Source organism: Apis mellifera, linkage group LG6 (assembly GCF_003254395.2).
Source record: "Apis mellifera strain DH4 linkage group LG6, Amel_HAv3.1, whole genome shotgun sequence".
Taxonomy (NCBI): Eukaryota; Metazoa; Arthropoda; class Insecta; order Hymenoptera; family Apidae; genus Apis; species Apis mellifera.
This window is the reverse complement of record NC_037643.1, coordinates 9,187,021-9,201,689: the sequence shown is the minus strand read 5'-3', so window position 1 is coordinate 9,201,689 and position 14,669 is coordinate 9,187,021. Positions and strand designations below refer to the sequence as shown.

Sequence of the window (14,669 nt, the reverse complement as noted above, 5' to 3'; positions counted from 1 at the left end):
ATATCTATGATGTATTTGGCATTGATTGGATACTAAATATTTGGCCATCTATTATTTTATCCTATTGTATATATACTTATATATTCTATATTTTATTATAGCTACATATATATGTGTATTTATATATATCGTATTTTAATAATTAGCTTTCTAACTATTCGTGTAAAACATTATTAAAATCGTATTTAATATTATATCAATATTAATATCAAGTCATAACATTCGATCACGTTTTGTATAAGTTTTATATATAACTGCACATTGAATATAGGTACTAATTAACAATCATATTTTTAATAAAAAGAATTTTTTTTTTATTATTATTCTTTATACTTAGAGTCATCATTATGAATATTAAAGGATTGATACAAAAAAATTTGTTCGAAGACGAAGAAAATTCATTTCACAACTTTCTTCACAAAATCAAACGGAATAAAATTGGAACTATCACGCAAAAAACGGTTTGCTTTTTGTAACAATCTCCTTTTACACCTCTCTTGATTTTTTTTATCGTTTTTGTTTCTTGCGATTTGAAAGGGTGAGCGACAACACACAGGCTTGGTTTATAGTTGCAGAACATTGTCAAGCTCGCTTTCTCCCTCTCCGTCACGTCTCGTCCACTCCCTATCTTTTCTCTCACAGGTTTCACCGATTACCCGCCTTCTATAGCCGTCCTCGTTCATCGTAACACGACGAGAGAAGTATACAAGTTCGCTATACTCGTAAACGCCCCCCACTCTTAAAGATCACGGTCGCAGGTTCATCCTGTCTGTCATTGTTTCTCGTTCACTCTCTCCTCGATCCCTTTCTCTGTCCTCGTTCATCATCTCATCGTATTCTCCAAGTATCTTCTCTCTTACGCTACCCTCAACGTCTTCCACTATATCTGCCTTCGTCTAATGCACGCTGCGGCTCGCTTTATCCCCCAACGAGGTACGTTTCTGCGACTCGCGCATCTAGGGTTGCGATTCGAGAGGGTAGAGAAGACCGACGAGAGTGGGGATACGGAGTGCCTGGTGGGGGGACCAGGATCGAAGTGGGGGATGTTTGACTACAGTGAGCGCGACTCGATTGTCAGTTAGTATTGGGTTAGGTCAGCCCAGAGTAACATCGTTGGCTGTCGTCGTTCTTCGTGGTCGAACGGCGACATTTGTTGTTTATAGTAGAATAGTAACACGTTTTTACGTACCTTGTTTATCCTTTTGTTCGTTTTTCCCTTTCTTTTTTTTTTTTTTTTTTTTGTTCATTTTTCTTCACCTGCTTGGTTCCATGGGACACGCGCCAGTTTCACTACAAACGTCGAAACAGAATCGTCAAGAAAAATATCGTCGCAGTTTATCACGAAGAGAATTCGATAATTTCCCAGTGGTTTCTCATCATCCGTATTTGGAATAAAAAAGAACTTGAATCATCAGGGCAGCGTAAAAAGCGATCTTTCTTATGTGTTCTTGTGTTATGTGTTCTTATGGTGAAAACACGTCGTACAATGGCACTGTCTTATCTTCAAGAGGCGCAAATTAACGCAGGTACGTTACGGCCGTCACTTGTATATCCACCCACTCTCACGCGTCGCGAAACTTCGTACACGAATGTCGGATCAACAATATTTTATCGAAAAAAATATCGCAATCGCCACATCGGCATTTCGTCTTTCGCGTAAATCGATAATCGATTTAAACGTTTTATAAGTAATTTCGATGAAATTCATCGCAGAACACGCGTCACATCCGATCGAAAACAAAAAAGATACGTAGTTTCTCGTTTGTCTCGATATCTACGACAAAGATACCATCTTTCTTCGTGTTTTATTCGACATTCGGTGGCCTAATCGTTATTTATCACGATCCACAAGGCAGACAGAAACGGAAAGAAGAACATTTAAGGTTTTCGAGTTTAGAGGACATGTTAACGACACTGGCTCAACGCCAAAGTCTAAAAGCGCTCGCGGGGACATGCTCGTGTTGTGACACATTGTAAACATCGATAATCCAGGAAGACGCGAAATTACTCGACGGGAAGGAGAGGAGAGCCGAGTTCGAGAAAATGAGGCTCGACGTATTTCGCGATTGCAACCGTCGTCCAAAAATAGCCACGCTCCCGCGTAATTGCAACGAAAATGCTCGAAAGCGTGAAGTGTGCGGCCACTGACGTCGGTCGTCTCTGTGAACGCGTTTTCTAGGTTATAAACAAAGTGCAACGGTATATTTATTCGAGGCGCGCGCGCGCATATTCAGTTGCGCATTTAATAAACGCGGTCAAATTAAAGAACGGAATCGCGAACGATTAACAAATAACGAATTGTATGTAAATTTAATAGATGGTTAAAATTTAAAGGCGTTTTTCTGAATAAATTGTGTTAAAATTCACATGTGTATGTCTTTTAAAAAATAATTGTGAAAAAAGGCACGGTCTAATTTCTTAGGGATTTTTTAAGAACTAGATATATTTTATGGTCAACGTGATTTTATTCGAGTTACTATACAAATTGCAAATCATCATATATATTTTATATCTTTGATCTATCGTTAAATATATATTTACTTGAAAATTGCTGCAATACTTGTGCAATATTTTGTAACGTGTAACACAAATTGTACAATCCCTCAAAATTCTGGCTATTTAATAAACTTATTAAAAATATTAATGTAAAAAACATTCGGAAAATAATATTATAAATTATATTAATATAAAAATATACGAAAATATGATATTCAGATATATCGAAATCTTTCTTTTCCAATATAAATACCATGTATGATCAGTAAATGAAAATAAAATAGCGTTTTAATATAAAATTAATTACGCGTATGAAAAATTGACAAAATCCACGCATTTTCCACAAATCGTTAAATTCACGTTCCGTGTATAACGGTAAAAAAAAGAGCCCAGCAAGAAGAAATTTTTATTCAGACCTGAGGGAAAGGGATTCGGAACGGAATATTGGGGTTGCGACCAATTAGGGTAGGGATGCGAGCGGGGGCGGTACTCTCCTGGTCGTGTTGCCGGGAAACGGCGATTGTAGGCTGTAAGAATCTTAGGCCACGTTAAGGGAGTTTTTAGGGTAGAGAAGAAAGAGAATAGATCTTACGCGCCCTTATTGATTCAACGGGTCTCATTACGGGTCCCTCTTCTAAACGGCCCATTAATTAGTAAGTGGCGGCGAAGCATGGTCGGTTGATTCATTGTTTTCTTAAATTAAACCTTCGTCTCATCTCGCATGTAGATTGCAAGTGGCCCGTTAAAAGTCTCGAATAATCACAATTATCTCTCGAATTCGATTTATACTTTCTTCCTCTGAACAAGTAGCAAAGAAAAGCGTTTCCAAGGAAAAGAAATTCCCTCTCGAATGTAAATGTACCATCGAATTATATTTCGTCGTTATCATAATTTATCTTATGTCCGTTAATTTCGCAACCAAGCCTCTTATTAATTCAATTACCCCGTCGAGCCTCGCCGATCACGCGGATAAGCAATCATCGGAAGGTGTAACCCTAATACGAGGGTTGCTCTTTTTCGAGAATGTTAAAATTATCCTTCGTAACATTTCGCTAAAATCGCTCCGTAAAAACTGGAAGAAAATTTTAACTTCAACAACAACAACATTATTTTATATTCGAAGAGGTACAAAAAAATTTTCAATCGATCTAAAAATCAAGAACCAATAAAATTTCGATATTGTATATTCCCAATCAAAATTTCCCAAAACTTCGAAAAGTGATGTTGAATCTCGAATCGGCAACTCGTATCGCGAATATCATCAGGGAAAATTCCATTTTCTGTGAAAAAAACCACGTGGAGACATTCGCAGAATGCACTGGCATTGCTTGCACTTTCACAGAGTCGTTGGCCTCAAGTCGAAGAGAGGCGGGTACATCGCGATGACGTGGGTGGGAAGTCGAGGCTTATGAATGAACCGTACCGTACGATAGTGTGAGTGAATGGAGGAGGACCGAGCTTCTCGCTCACGTGTGAGCATCGTGTGTGGGAGGGCTGAGAGGGAGGAACAAGGAGGAGAATATCGCCGAATGGCGGAACAAGCGAGAGGGAGGATACGTGGCGTATACGAAGGAGAAAAAGATCGTCGCACGATTCCGTACACGTACGGAACGTTCGTTCTTTTTGCGCATTGTCGTACACGCGTCTATCGTATCCAGCGGCATGCGATTTGTTGCGAAACGCCACGCCACTCGTCAAACCGTCGGACGATTTCCGGAAATCTGTATCTTTCGAATCTCCTTTCTTTCCTTTTGTTAGCAAGTAAACATATTCAGCGATGATATCGTTCTAGTTTGTTTTGCCTGCGTCACATGGATGCCTATGGAAAGATGTAAGAAATTATTGCATAGAAATTTTTTATTTTTTACAGATACCGATAAAGTACCAAACTGATAGAATTATATATTTTTTCTTTAAATTAAAATCATATTATAAAATGAAATCTTTATACAATTTTATCAATTTTTAATAAATAAGTGAAACAAGTTCTCTCTACGAATGACTTAATAAAAAGACAAATCTTTTCGATCAATAGTATTTGGACTTCGATATAAGAACAATAGACAGTATCTCAAAACGCGTTCGTTCAACAATTTCTCTACAAATATCGAAGGAGAAAAAACCTTATGAAACTATTTCTCCATTTTCTTTTCTCCCCAGGACTCATAAGCGGGCAGCATCTCGACATGAAACAGGAATCCGAGAAGCAACCACTGTCACCGCCGTTGAACAACAACACGTCCCAGGTGATGTTCCCCGGAATGGGAAGCACGGCTGCAGGCTTGTCCATGCTCACCCCTCAGCAATTGCTCGCGGCGAGCAGAACGGCGGCGTTGATGGCCGCCGGTATCCCCGTGTCGTTGCACGCCACCCTCGCGGCCAGCCCGTCTCTGTACAGGCAGCATCAGACGTTGTTCGGCGGTTGGGCACCGCCGACCGCCTCCTCGCCCCCTTCGCCGCTCCACCACTCTCCCGGCCCCGTGTCGCCCGCGTTGAGCTCGAAATCCACGTCCAGACGCGGCAACAATCAGACCGTCACCACCACCACCACCACCACCACCGCCAACAACAACAACAACAACAACAATAACAACAACAACAACGTGGTGAGCAGCAGCGGAGACAGGATCTCGAGGAAGGGTCAAACGGCGAAGAAGAAGGCGCAGAAATCGTCGAAGGCGATGGACGTGGTGCAGGCACCGTTGGAGGGAACGGCGCCGCTCAGCCCGCCCATCTCGGTCAGCCCCGAGGTGGGCAAAGACGGAAGGGACAAGGTGTTCACCTGTGGAGTGTGCTCCAGATCGTTCGGTTACAAACACGTGTTGCAAAACCACGAGCGCACGCACACGGGGGAGAAACCTTTCGAGTGCCCTGAGTGTCATAAAAGGTGAGAAAGGATTATTATATCTCGAGAATTGTTTCTGGATAATTGTACATGTAAAGAAACGTAGAAAGCATAAGGGAGAATTTTATTTTCTATTTATGATAAATTTTATATTATATTTCGATTCGGCGAGAAACAAAAATAATTTTTAAAGTTTTTCACGTCGTTGTCATGTTTCTCCCTTATTTCTTCTCACTTTGTGTTTACTTTACGTTATCGTTCTTTATTCAACGTACCGAAGATGCAAATTGCGAGCGCGATATTTCCATCTGAAACATAAAAGTCTAGTGGCCTTAAAACCGATATCGATATATTTACTCCATCGATCGATCAACTCTTCAAATATTCAACTTACCTTTTCCCCGCTTACCTTATTATATCCACTTTATGCAAAACGGATAATGCACAACATCTCCCTAAAATTTCGTTCGCAAAACGAAACAAGAGATTTTGATTTTTCACGAACGATCGAAAATTTAATTCAATTTCTCCACATCTATGAAACTGTATCCAGTGAATAAAGCAAATCCTCTCTGCTTAAATATTACAGATTCACACGGGACCACCACCTCAAGACCCACATGCGGCTGCACACGGGCGAGAAGCCGTATCACTGCAGCCATTGCGACCGGCAATTCGTCCAGGTTGCCAACCTGCGCCGCCATTTGCGCGTCCATACCGGCGAACGGCCGTACGCGTGCGAGCTTTGCGCCGCGAAATTCAGCGACTCGAACCAGCTGAAGGCTCATCTCCTGATCCACAAGGGGGAGAAACCGTTCGAGTGCGAGCATTGCCAGATGAGATTCAGACGGAGGCATCACCTGATGCACCACAAGTGCGGCACCCAAGGGTTGAACGCGTCCGGTCACATATCGAGATCGCAGGTCACGTCCCCCTCGTTGGCCAGCGACGATCTCGACGAGGAGATCGACATAGATATCGATGTCGAGATAGAGGAGCCCGAGACGACGACGACGACGACGACGACGACGACGACAACCCTCCCCGCGTTGATCGCAAGAAAGGCGAGGGAGGCGACGGTGAGATCGGCGCATCGCCAGTTGCCGAGCCCCGTCCTCACCGCCTCCATCCCCATACCGTTGAACCTGTCCGGTATACCCATGGTCGATCTGCCGGAACAGACGGAGCCGGAGGATCTGTCCATGTCGACGGGCATGCACAGGCCGCACTCGCACTCCAACAGCAGCGGCGACTCCCCGATGAGTCGCAGCCCGAGCAGCGACGCGATCCACGAGGAGGACGAGGAGGACACGGACATGGGCACGTGCGAGAGATCCAGCCCTTCCTCGGCCACCGCCGCCACCACCATCACCACCACCGCCGCCTCCGCCGCCGCCGCCACCACCACCACCTCCTCCTCCACCATTTCGAGTCGAATTTTTCCAGCCATTTCAGGTGAGAGAAAGAAAGAAACTATGAGGGAGAGAAATTCGTGTATTTAGTTAATCGCGTCCTTCGTTCGGCGAGAGTTGTGTGTGACTATCGGCTAGATAGATATTAATTATTATCTATATGTGTAGATAATATTATCGTGGAAGGAAAGGGAGGGAGAAGAGAATGGAATAAGGAGGGGGGAAGAATATATAACGCGAGTGAAAATAGCTTAATAGGGTATGTGTATATGTGCGTGCAGGAGTGTGAGTGGACACGAGTGTGTGCGCACGACGCGGCGTGATTGAGGCGAGCGAGAGAATCGAAAAAAAGGAAAAGAAAAAGAAAAAAAAAAAAAAAGCTAAAACTAGAAACTAAAAACGGAATGAATGTACTGGTATACAAGTTCCTCTGACAGTAAAAGTAGCGGGGGGGAGTGACATCGGTTCGTCGATCCTCTGTCGCTCTCGCACTTCGCCGATTTGTCAAATTGTTCGGCGCTGTTGTTCTTCTTTTTTTTTTGTTTTATACTTTTTTTTCATCCCCTTTTTTTCGTTCCTTTGCCGTTCGTTCGCGTATGAATATTATCGATCGAGTTTTTTTTTTTTCTTCTCTTTTCTTCTTCTCCGCTTTTGTATTTATTCCTTTCTCCTTTTTATAACATAATACACGGATGTACGTGTACAATTCGGTGTATACTGCGTTGTTATATATCTATTACACCAATTTTGTTTGTAACGCCATCACGAGATACGTGTATACATTATCATACTGCAAGATAAAGCGTTACATGATGATCGCTTTAAACGAGCTCGAAATGTGTGTCCTACATTTCTTCCTAATTTTATATAATTTTTCTTACGCAAGATAACAAAAAAAAAAGAAAAAAAAAGCTTGAATACGATCGACTCGATATCACTTTTCCTAAACTCGCGTGATAAAAGTGGAATTGCATTAAAAGCCGATCTTTTTGAAGAGAACCTTTTACAAATTTACTTTTGTTCCTTTGTTCTGCTCGACAACAATAAGAAAGAATAGGCAGAAATTTTCGCCCTTCCGTCTCGATTCGCCTAGAATCATTCCACCCAAAGAAACTCGAAAACGAAATTCAAAGACCTGAAACCTTTTACATTTGCCTTTTGCAAAAAAAAAAAAGAAACCAACCAACACCTGTAAATCGAGTTTCCAACGCGATCTCGATTCGCATTAATCCCTCCCTCGTTTCACAACTTTTATTCGAAAAAAAAAAAAGGGCCGCGCCTTCGAGCAAATATTCCTCTAACGAGAATCATTGGTGAAACGAAAAAGATATCCACCCTGCTCCACTCGTGTTGTCGACAACAATCGAGAGAGGAAGGGGAGAGCAAAACCGTTTCTTCTTCTTCTTCTTCCTCCTCCTCCTCCTCTTCTCCTCCTCCTCCTCTTCTACTCCGATTTCCGTCTTTTTTCTAGAGAGCAGCCGGTCGTCCGTCTCTCCCTCCCCGGTACACACGATTCCTTTTGTCGTTTCGGTTTGTCGACGACGTCGGCCGTCTGTTTCGCGCGAACCAGTTTTCGCAATGATAGACGGCCGCGTGCCGAAAAATTCGCAGCCGGTGGTCGCCCCGTTTCCGTCTCCTCTTCCACAACCACGTGGCTCGTCTCGAGGACGAGACGGTGGCGGTGTTGCCTCGGCCAGATCCGAGATGGCCTCAATGGTCCACTGATTTATGCCTCCGGCATGCAAATCTCATCGGCGTGGCCGTTTTCCAAGTTCATTGTTCCACGGGGGTCAGTCCCGGGACGCTTTTCTGGGACGCGAGAAGTGGCCGTGAAACGTCATTCAAGAGCCTCCCTCTTCCGGCTCTCCCCTCTCTCCTTCCCTTATTTTCCAATGGCGGAGAAACGGGGCACAGCTCTTCGAGACAGATAAACTTGCCGACCAACGGTTATATAACCTCTGGGTTTTTCCACCATGGACAAAAGGGAATGGATGGGGAGGGAGAGAGAGAGAATGAGGGAGGGAGGGAGGGAGAAAGGTTTCCTCGTCTGCATTTCGTGCGAATATCGGTCGAAACAGTGCCGGGGACCCAAATTGCCCTCGTTTCGCCTACACTCCCGTTTCGTCTCGCAAAAGGAAAAAGGAACGAGAGAGAGAAAGCTTCTTCTTGAATTGCCAAGAACAATTTCTTCGCCGAGACGGCTGTTCTTCCTCCCGATCTTTGTCGAGGCGACATCTTTTCTCCCTTAAAGACGATCCCTTCGTAACCTGGCCGATCGAATATTTACCACGAACAGCCTCCTTACGATTTGTCCTCCTTGGTTGAGATGTTGGGGACGTTTTAAGAACGGCGATGTATTTCGATAGTCCATTTTGTAAATTATTCGAATTTTAAAATTCCCTCCAAAACTCGTGCAAAGTTTAATTTGTACAAAGAGTGATAACAATGAATACCTATTAACTGATGATTCGATTCATATCCCATTGATTTGAAGTAAAATTGAGAAAAGCCTTTACGTGCTTTGCAGAGAGCTAAAAAAAATTAAGTTTTATTTATTTAATAAAATAATAATCACGAGTTGTAAAAAAGTTTGAGTTTTATAAGTGAATATAAAAACGATATATTCAACATTACAGATTATATTATGGTATTTTAAGTTAAAAGAGGGCGGAATAACTTTCGAAATTAACCGAGTGGCTGATTCTTGCCGAAAGTGAAAATCTGTCGGTGGGGAAAACATAGTCCCCCACCGCGTTACACTTTCGCCACATTCTTTCCCAAAGGTCCCGACTCATCCGCACTTTTCACTGCTTATATTCACGTTCCAAGCTTTCGAGAAGCATTTTCCAGCCCACTTGTCTGTTCCTCCCTACTCTTTGAAACTGGCGCGTTTCAGTCGCCCTTTTATTCACGTGTTAGGAGACATCTTTCGAGCTCTTCCCAGCGAAACGTTGTGATCTCTCGTCACCACGTAAATTTTTTTTACCAAAAATTTTCCTTTTTTCTTTCCTTTTTTTTTTCTTAAACGATAATTAATACGTACGTAAATCGAGCGATATTTAAAGAAAAAAAAATTTAATGACACCCTTCTTTTGTAGCTATAAATAGAAATTATGTGATATATAATTTAGTAAAATTAATTTAATCGTATCATTTCTCGGATCCCTCTTCTGCTCTGTAATAATGTTGTTTAATTATTTATTTAACATTTATATAATGTTTGAAGAATATATCTATGAAATTATAGTTCTCTAGAGTAGAAAACGAGTAATCTTCACGTACAGAAAGAAACGTTCAAATATGATGATGTCGATCAAGTTAAGCCATGTTTACATTAAACGCGTATTTAAGGATACAGTGATATCGAGACTGTATCGATGTGATAATACGTGTACATTAATTCATATCATATCAGAAATATCCAAATTTGTTTAACTATTAATCTGTACGAAAAATTCTTTAATCAATTTAATCAATCCACTTCGAATAATTCAATTTACTCGTGTAACATAAATTTAAATCGTGTAAAAGTAAACGATTTGTCGTGGATTGATTGATTAGATCCAGGCCCAATCCGAATAACTGTGTAAACAAGGCGTAACAAAATTGACGAATTCACGAATTGAGAAAAATGTTCGAGTCAATTCTTCGCGAGGAACAACACATTTCAATTCCTTAATCGTTTATTAGAATTTTTTCTTTTCCCTTCTTTTATTTCCCAGTTAATTTAAAAAAATTATCATTTTACATTCGCCCTTTTTTCTTTTCTTCTTCTTCTTCTTCTTCTTTGTACGGTCGGTCTCTTCGGGATAAAACGAATTGATTGATTTCGACCAGTTGAAATTCGAGAATGGCGACAGAGGTCATCAAGTACCCCGACCTCGTATCCCGGCAAAAAAGCAAAAAAGCACCCCGATTCCCAGATGTATTGTACATATATATAGAATATAATATACCCCGCCCTCGATATTAAAGCGATGTAAAGAGAGGGGAGGATTTTTTTATTATTAAGGAGAAAACAGCTTTTTTTCACGTGCGTACGTACGAGCGTACCGTTTAATCACTCACTCACTCGATACGATATTCCTCGCGATTTCGCTTCATCATCAAGCGAATTTGCCTATACGTACACTTTTACAATTATTATCACGACGAAGGACCAATAATCGTTGAAGATTAGACACGAGCTTTCATTCACGTCGCGGCAATTACCTAATCCTATATCACAGTTAGTAGGTGTAATATTTGTTGCAAGCGAAGGATAATTATTCTTCACTCGCAACGATGGTTTTCGATGGTATAACAATGGTTAGAGTCTTGATAATTTGCGTTACGATATTGTTCTCTCATCATTTTTAATCGATAGTTTGCGTTATAATATTGTTTTCTCGTCATCATCATCATCGTGATTTTTGCTATACTCTATTATTAATCCTGTATATGTTGAAAAGGAATTATAACTATGTTGTAGTTATTTTTTTTCTTTCACTAGAATTCGTTGAAATAACAGATTTCAGGATTTTTGGAAAATGCAGATACTTTTCAGAAAATAGGATATAATTTTTGAAATGTAAACATGAATGTATTTTCACAAGTCGTGTGATGTATAGAAAGTATTGATACGAGCATAATTAGAAACCAATGATCATCAACATGTTTTGTAACTCATAAATAATATCAATTTGAACTCGAAATTTTCCTTTTTTCATTTTTACCACGAAACATGTTGAATGAAAACACCTCCGACTAATAAATATTATAATGAAATGTCATATAATGTGATTATGGAAATAGCCTGAGTTATTAGTCTTCTAAAAAAAAAAAAATTATATCTTCTTTTTATTCTCCACCAAAATTTTGATTCATGAGATATTCCTATGTCTAGTCTATTTAAAAAAAAAACGATAAACATGAAATAATCGATATATATTTATAAAGTCATAAATTTCTCAGGCCACTTTTACAATCACAAAAACCAAAAATAGCCGAACCACCGAAATTTTCACCGAAATTTGAAACGATGTTTTAAAACAAACGTGTTAATAGAACGTGTGTAATAGAACGATTAAACTAGGCATTGTTGCAATAATATCATGTTCCTGATTAATAACTTACTTTTCGCATATATATATATATAAATATATATAAATATAAATATAGTTATATTCCATTAAATGGATCCGCATCGTAAACTCGCAAGCGAAAAAGCATAGTCTTTCGATAGCCAAAGTTACGGTACGCTCGTTTAATCCTGTTTACACAGATATCGATCTATCTGCTTAGACGATCGAATTTACATAGAAGTTTAATAGGCGTAACGAGAGGCGGACCACGCTTCTCTCTATCCTAGTTTTGTATACGCACCTTGTCGTCCGTGTTGGATTCCGCGTCGACGAACGGACGTGATCGGAAATGGCATTGTGTAGAAACGCTGTAAAAAAAAAAAAAAGAGAGAGAAAAGAAAGGGAGCGGTGTGTAAAAAGCATCGCGAAAAAAAAGGGGAGGAAAAAGAAAAGAGAAGAGAAGAGAAACGAAGGAAAAATCGAAGAGATTTTTCAGTATCAATTTTCGAATCAATTTCCGTTCGATCGACGATAGGAAATTCTATTCGAACGACGAATTTCTGAAATACACGGTACCTTGAAAAAGAGATCGATTCCTAGTTAATGGTTGTTAGTTCCGAATGATACTGGTAAAAATTACGTTCCTGTCGGTCCCGATGATATAATAACGGACCAAATTGTTTTCTATGTTTCTTTGTAAACAGACCAGAATCTCATTGAGAAGAGAAAAGGAAAAATAATAATAATGATAATAGCTGGAGATAGAAAAAATAGAATTCGAAAATGATTAAAAATATTTAACGAAAACGGAAATCTCGCGTCGAGTACCTATTTGTATTTAAAATAGAATTATCGCTTGTCCTACATACTGTAGTAATTAATCATTATCGTTGTTGTCCTTTTAATCTTAATGTGCAAGGCAAAAAGAACATAGCATATACATGTATATATATATATATGTGTGTATATTATATTATATATACACACACACACACATATATATATATATATAATTATATATACATATAATTGATATATGTTTGTGTCAAATTATAATGTTGTATCGAATACAATGTGTACCGTAAAAAAAGATGGGGATCACGGAGGCACGACTCGAATAAACGATGTAAATTAATAACGAGATAAATTAAATTAAAGAAAAAGTATATCGAGAGAAAATTTGGAATCATTAACAATTCAGACGTTTAAAAAATAGTTAGCTTAGAATTTCTTTACATCGTTGATTATTGATATCCGTAGTACTAATTTCAAATTAATGACAATAGAAAAGAAGGAGAAAAAGAATGTGATTCCAAATTTTCGTCATCGATACGTACAGTAAATTTTTCGAGAATATTTTTATTCTTCTTTTACGATTCGTTCGAAAAATATATATATTCGAGTCTGCATCCGTCGCGCCCCGTCCCTCGAATACTCGATTAACAATTATGTACCTATGGTGTATACTTCTCTGTATCTATGTAACTAGAACTATATACGTATATATAGTTATAATTTTGTACAGTCAACGCAGACGCTAATCACGTATGCACGAAAGCCGGTCGATCGTTCGCGCGACAACTCGAGATCGCGTGCCCCGCGATTATTCATTGGTTGTCCAAACGACCAATGGGCGCGCACCGCTCGTGGCGCGGAAACTGGTGTTCGAAAATGCGCGCGAACGTGGCCACACACACGGTACAAATTCGAGAAAAAGAAAATTTTATGCCTATAAACTGTTAAACTAAACGTTGATTAAAACACTGTTCCGCGATATTTACGATGGATGGACGATATTCTCGCTACTCTAATTAAAAGTATGAAGGCCACTTGAGATCGAAAACTCTCTGTGCGTTGTATCGTTCGTAATATTGGTCGTTCTACACGGTTCTCTACGAACGTTATATGCCGCGATCGTTGATATGTATATCGGCGAGGAAAACGACGAGTCTTAATCCTCGGATATTGATATATAAATAATACTTTCGTACTTTGCGGACGCCGGATTAATAAACGCGATAACCTAGAATAATTATTACGTTATTTATTACGTTATATCGCGAGAGAAATAAGTTGTTTTTTTTTTTTTATTAACACTGTTAAACGATTGAATCCTTTATTTCTTATTTTTCTTTCATAAAAGAATGAATAATCGAATAATTTTCGAAAATTGTTGTATTCCAAAATATAACGTATAGAGAAACGCGAGTAATTATATTTATATTTGTTTTAAATCTGTACATGGAATGCACGAGTTATTTTTTTTTTATTCGAAATATGAGAGAAATCTCGCTTATGAGTCTCTAAGAATTTGATGTTCGCGAGAACACAATGTCTGCACAATCGATACTTGTAAATTTGTGAATACGATTTACGATATGAGACATCAGAATCGAACGAGAATAAGACTTGCTTGTTAACGACTTGCCTCGTGTCAACGAAAAATTTTGTGATTTTTTTTTCTCGAAGAAAAAAAAACAAGAAAGAAAGAAAGAAAGAAATGCGCAGCGCATCAAGTGGCACTCGATGTATACTATGAAACTGACACTACCTCACCAGACACCTAATATATCTCAACCACAAGACTGATTTTAAATAGTATTCCTAAATAGATAAGGAAGAGGAGGAAAAAAAAAAAAAGAAAAAAGAAACTAGAGTGAGAGGAAAAAAAATGGAAGAAGGAGTAAAAAAGTAAAAAGAAAGAGAGGAAAAAAAAAGAAACGGAGTATTATAAAAGAGAGATATTCGCGCGTATATACAAATACGAGTATATAGACCGTTTTTTTTTTTTTTTTTTAAGTAACATAATTAATGATAGTACTCTATCTGTAATTATTATTATTATTATCATTA

At 39.3% G+C, this 14,669-nt stretch overlaps 1 protein-coding gene across 2 annotated transcripts; it reads left to right on the top strand.

The window, feature by feature from the left end:
• Positions 1-338: 338 nt before the first annotated feature.
• On the top strand, positions 339-14,456 carry Kr (krueppel). 2 transcript variants are annotated; one of them, NM_001252424.1, is made up of 4 exons: positions 1,487-1,526; positions 4,657-5,005; positions 5,111-5,383; positions 5,931-6,843. In NM_001252424.1, the coding sequence occupies exons 1-4, from the start codon at positions 1,487-1,489 to the stop codon at positions 6,841-6,843; spliced, it is 1,575 nt and encodes a 524-aa protein (NP_001239353.1). The 2 variants fall into 2 exon arrangements, with proteins under 2 accessions (XP_006565393.1, NP_001239353.1); XM_006565330.3 differs by having other exon boundaries at positions 339-1,526; positions 4,657-5,383; positions 5,931-14,456.
• Positions 14,457-14,669: the final 213 nt, after the last annotated feature.